Raw genomic sequence first — 5,995 nt, 5'->3', positions numbered from 1 at the left:
CAGGCAAGTATTCCAATTTTGTGTATCTCAGTTCAGCTACTGGTCCTGATGATTTTCCTGCCACCAATGATGTTGAAATATAAACAGGGATCCATTCCTGATTGTAGCATATTGCACAACAGGAACGTACACTTTTTTCATAATCGATTCCATATATGTAGCGGAGTTATGCCTTGGTCTTCGAATATCGCGTGATCGGTGGAATGGGAAGCTTTGTATTGATCAACAACAGTACATTGAAGACAGTCTGGAACACTTCAACAAGACGAATTGCAACTCAGTTTCGACACCGGCAGACCGTCAAAACATATTAAATTCGTTACAAGCTCACGATGGTGTGGAATTATTACGTCGTACCATATGAGGGTTCCTACACATGTGCCATGATCAAAACATCTTCAATTTTTTACTGAAATCGTTCAGGAAATTAAACGAAAAATATACGGTAAAACTATCAAAGACCCTTCGTAGCTAAAATATCATCTTCATGGTGAAAAGATTTCATTCCTCTAAATTTCTCGGCGACGCCCATTGTGAATTGGTCAAGGTTGAATATATTCATTCACATGACATGTAAGCCCGCTGAGGTGGCGACAGTCTGTCTCTGTTTTTTTCGATAACACCTCAGCTGCTACAGTGGTAGAGTGATGGGATGGATCACATAAAAAAATGTGAAGACCCTGACTTTTTTATTGGTTGGAAGATCTGTATCAACGCAGCAAAGAACAAGGTCAGCATTTTGAAAAAAAATAAATCAATAGCGGATCTCCGAAGTCGACATGTGCTTTCTTTGTTATGCTGTAATTGGATTCTTAAATCTTTGTCAGTTTGAATTCCTAATACAATAAAATGCAATTAGTTTGAAATCATTATACCGAATTCAACAACGATGTTATCAAGAAAAACCACCAGAATTTTAGTTGCAATTAAGAAAATAAACCAAAAATTAAAAGACCAAATAAAGAAGTAATTATCAGTACAGAAAGATAATCGCAGTGATGACTAGCGGAGCATTTTTTTCTCATCTGCTTTGCTTAGCAAATGACATCATAATGCAGGCATGTATTAGTCATTATTGAAAATCACGCTGTGAAGCCTTTTTTGTATGGCGAATTGAAGATTTTTTCAAATTTATTTTATTGCCTGTTACCAAAATGACATGATTTATGAGTAACCTTTAAGCGTTTTTTAATCTTAATTAGGGATATTTTCAACCCAAGGCTGGTTCATCTCCAGCTTTCAGGCTAATTTAAGCACAGTTGGAGAATTTTCCAAAATAAATTTGAATTCTTTTTTTTTTTGCCTAATGCAAACACATTCATTTGCATCGCTGTCTAACTAAATAATTTGACTATATAACACGTGACAGGAAACCACGCGATTATTTTTTCTAGTTTATTGTTATTCTTTTTGTTTCTTCTTGCTCTTACACATTCTGTTGCAATTATTAATACTAGCCCATTCACACCATCTTGGAACAACCAACACATATAGTACACAAGTCTTTAAGCAGGGAAGGAAAAAAACCACGCGATTTTTTTCTACTAAAACTGGATTCAAACGCTCAAGACTCTAACCATCATTGATTGACACACTGTTTTCGTCAAATTAACTCTAACTAGAAAGCTTTCTCCGTCGACACGAAACGCAACTTCGACAATAGTGTGAGATCACAGATGCTCCATACATATATACAATCATACATACATCAATCACTCGAACAAAAATTGAATATGATACAATTTGGCTCGTATTCCGAACTTGACTTGTATTTCAACAACATGTTTTTAAATTTATACTTTAACATTAGTCGCACGTTTCTTTTCATACGAAATTGAGTTCTTTTGCAGTTTTGATCGTTCATATGGAAAAGCAATGCAAGTTTAAATGTCTACGAATTTGAAAACATTCCTGAAGAGCCTCCCAGCACAACTTGAATGAGAATGCACTGCTGAATGAGAATGATCAAATAATCGTAACTAACTTTACATCGATGGAATTGCTTGAAATTTATTTATGTGTAACCAAGCCTAAAACCATATCTCTATATTTTAAAGAAACAATAAAGCAGCTATTGCGATTTTCTAACCCATCCTGACAAATATTGCCATAAGATAAACATGGAACAGTTTCCCTACCGAGGGAAGGATAATTTATGAACAGAAAACATATGGAAAATGACACTTTATGTCGAACCATGTAATCGATGCAATAAACTTTCATTGTTGGCTTTTCAAAGATTATCCCAAATTCACCCGATTTTCGTCAACAGAATTGGTAGGAAAAAATAACGAAGCAAGAAGAAGCCCTCATTGCGATTTTGTCACTATTTAGTTGTTGCACTGTTAAGCTTCTTTCAAACCTACGCGATGCGCCTGTCATTGTCATTGGCATTACATACCTCACTGGGACATTGCCGCCTCGCAGCTGAGTGTTCATTGAGCACTTCCACAGTTATTAACCTTGAGTTTTCTAAGCCAAGTTACCATTTCTGCATTCGTATATCATGAGGCCAACACGATGATACTTTTATGCTTGGGGAAGTCGAAATAATTTCCAAATCGAAAATTGCCTAGACCCGAACCGGGAATCGAACCCAGCCACCCTGAGTATGGTCTTGCTTTGTAGCCGCGTATCTTACCGCACGGCTAAGAGGGGCCTTTTGATGCGTCGCTGTCTGCATATTCCATTGAGGCTAACATACAAGCCGAAAGACAACCGCAGTCGATAGCGATTGTCACGTCGCATGGGTTTGGGAGAACCTTTATGTGTGATATGTCGCACTGCACCGATGTGATTTCGTAGCTATAACTGTCTTGTTGATGTGGTGATGTTTGTTTTTTACGTATGTTTGGGACATTAAATCATTTAGAAACATTTTTCCTCCTTTTTTTGACATTTTTTCCCGATAAAAACACAGCCGTTCAATGGATAATACCAATTCCAAAAGCATTTGTAGTTACAGTCGCCGGGAGATAATTTTTCTATTACAATATTTAGGTGTCTCGAGAAGAACGAGATTCTAATTAGCGTTAATATGAAAAATTTTACCAAGTAACCACATATCATATCACTGAGCTGAAAATTTAACACTTCCCCACACTTTGTCATCTTATTATTGATATGACAATAATAATTCATAAAAATATTCCTTAATCATTGTTTTGAGTGCGAATTGATGTTTGAGTTGTAGCAACTGAGAAAAAAACTCACATATTCTATACAGAAAAAGTGCAATCACTATAAAAAAAATTAAAGCAATGAGAATTTTTTTTCTCATTTTCAATTTTTTCACTCTTTCTTCAATAGAAAACTGATAACAGAGTAAGTTCCTTGAAAATAAATATTATGAAACATCAAGTGAAACATCTTTTTTTCCAGCGTAGAGAACCTGTTGAAAAAAAAATCGTTTTCAACCTGTTGAAAAAAAAATCGTTTTCAACCAGATACAGGTTCGACCAATGCGACTTACAGCTTACGACTGAACGTCGTTAATCTTGCCCCTGAAAGGACCCCACCGTAAAGCCTGTCAACCCGCCGACGTGCTTTATCATCTTCAATTTCCAAATGACAGAAAACAGCTTTCCGGATTCTTTGGTCCCCTCCGAAAACCTAAATCAAAACGCCTACCACCTCAAAAGCTGATGCAAATTAATTTACGCATGACGCCCGCAAATCGACGAAGATTATTCGCTACACATTTAGGACCGTTCGTGTCGTTTGCGTGCATAATCTAGATTCCTGTTTTCGTGATTTGTTGCAAAATAGACCGATCTCAGCTGTCTCTTTCCTTCTGATGAATGTTTCTAGCCTAATCGGATCGAAGGTGGTGGGTCGATGGGGCTTCTACACCGCAGATATGAACTCATTCAAAATTCACACCGATACCAAAAAAATTAGAAGATTTTTTCTGAGACTATTCTAGTCTAACATAGAAGCGTATATAAAGTGGAGCACTTTTCTAGATCATCACATCATTTCACCTGACTCGATCGCGAGTGGACAATCGTCTTCAGTGTGTAGTGTAATAAATTATAGCAGAACAGAAAATGAAGTGCCTAATTATGGTGAGAATTAAACGTTGTGAGCATGCCTTTGGATCAAAGTGTGAATTAATTTTGTTTGTGTGAACTTGCAGTTATCGCTGGTGGCCATGTGCTGTGCCCTTCCTCAGAATCTTAACGATGGACGTTACTACCCAGAAGTCCTCAATTCTAAATTTGATGACGGACAGTGGCATCCAGATGGACAAAAAAGCGGCTCTGGTAGGCGATTGTGTGATGAAAAGTGTTTTAGAAACAGAATATTGAAAACAGTTATGTTTTTCAGGAGGTGGTGCTGGTGCTGGAGCCGGAGCTGGTTCTGGTGCAGGTGCTGGTGCAGGTAACCGATTCGGTGCTGGCGGCGGTGCAGGTGGTAATGGTGGCTTTGCTGCCCCACCCCCTCCAGCTCCAGTCGCAACCGCTTCTGCTGGATTCGGTTCAGGCTCTGGTTTTGGCGGAGGAGCTGGATTCGGTGGGGGAGCTGGATTCGGTGGAGGAGCAGGAAACGGTGGAGCTGGATTCGGTGCAGGAAACGGTGGAGCTGGATCTGGTTCCGGATTCGGAGCTGGTGGCAAAAATGGCGGTTCCGGCAGTGGATCTGGCAGCGGATCCGGCAGCGGTCAGAGCATCGGAGTCAAGGAAGATACCCGAGAGCTGAATGGCGATGGATCGTACTCCTACAAAGTACTGACCGATAACGACATTGAATTTTCCGAGCAAGGAAAGCTCGAAAACGTGGGCGAAACCCAAGCCATTCGCGCCAAGGGATACTATCAGTTCGTTGCCGATGATGGTGTCACCTACCGAGTCGATTACGTCGCTGATGAAAACGGTTTCCAACCAACTGGTGATCATCTGCCTACCCCACCACCAATCCCAGCTGATATCCTCGCATCTTTGAAATCCCAAGGATTACTGTAGGAAGTGATTTTCGATGATGACCTGAAACTGGAGGTGTTCATTAGAATGTAAATAGTTACCTGAATGAGTTGTTAAGAGTGTAGTGAGAATGAGAGATAAATCCAAATAAATAATGCAATGCAACTGTAGTAAACACATTCATTGGCTAATACTAGTTACTCACAATCCATAGTATGAGATTTACGCAAAGTTGGTTCCCACGCTAATTATCGCAGAAATGAAACTAAAGTAAGCAAAAAATGTTCATTTCATGTGATGGTTCTTGGAAAGTTAATTTTTTTATATTTTTCATATTAATATAATTATTATATAATGCGCAAAAATATTTAAAAATTTGCAATCCTCTATTTTTAAATCAATAAACAAATTAGCCTCATACAGAAAAACACAAGACAAGATTTGAGTCTTACGTTATGATTTAATATGAGAAAAGTTGAATGCTTTTTTTGAATGAATTACATAATGATAAGTAACATGAATTGTTCTTCAAAAGGTCTCGACACTGTTTTTGAAATGCTGTAAAGTTATACTGACCATTTGGACAGCCCCCTCTATTCCCGCACGCAAAATTTATCAGTCAAGTGTATTATAATTGAATTACTTTGTTTTTAGTACCGTCAACGGAAGTGGCAATGGGCATAAATGGTGAGGTTGGTCCATGGTTATCACGAACATTATATAGGTCAGATAACTAAACCGTTAGCCGTGAGGTAAGACGCGCGGCTACAAAGCAAGACCAGGCTGAGGGTGGCTGGGTTCGATTCCCGGTGCCGGTCTAGGCAATTTTCGGATTGGAAATTATCTCGACTTCCCTGGGCATAAAAGTATCATCGTGTTAGCCTCATGATATACGAATGCAAAAATGGTAACCTGGCTTAGAAACCTCGCAGTTAACAACTGTGGAAGTGCTTCATGAACACTAAGCTGCGAGGTGGCCCTGTCCCAGTGTGGGGATGTAATGCCAATGAGAAGAAGAAGAAGAAGAAGAAAAACTAAACCGTTTAATACGGACTCTTGTATTTTAATTTTCC

The 5,995-nt window shown here is 38.8% G+C and overlaps 1 protein-coding gene across 1 annotated transcript; it reads left to right on the top strand.

Moving 5' to 3' along the window:
* The first annotated feature begins 3,907 nt into the window (after positions 1-3,907).
* LOC134212985 (pupal cuticle protein 20-like) lies at positions 3,908-5,101 on the top strand. Its single transcript, XM_062691402.1, has 3 exons — positions 3,908-4,067; positions 4,139-4,265; positions 4,330-5,101. Exons 1-3 carry the CDS (start codon positions 4,050-4,052, stop codon positions 4,962-4,964), a joined length of 780 nt encoding a protein of 259 aa, XP_062547386.1. The 5' UTR covers positions 3,908-4,049; the 3' UTR covers positions 4,965-5,101.
* The last annotated feature ends 894 nt before the right edge of the window (positions 5,102-5,995 follow it).

This window comes from Armigeres subalbatus, chromosome 2, assembly GCF_024139115.2.
Source record: "Armigeres subalbatus isolate Guangzhou_Male chromosome 2, GZ_Asu_2, whole genome shotgun sequence".
Taxonomy (NCBI): Eukaryota; Metazoa; Arthropoda; class Insecta; order Diptera; family Culicidae; genus Armigeres; species Armigeres subalbatus.
This window is presented reverse-complemented; position numbering and strand designations above follow the sequence as displayed.

Excerpts from the sequence above, each read along its gene's own strand:
- LOC134212985 (XM_062691402.1), top strand. Across the intron at positions 4,266-4,329 it reads TGGACAAAAAAGCGGCTCTG|GAGGTGGTGCTGGTGCTGGA; the intron begins GTAGGCGATTGT and ends TATGTTTTTCAG.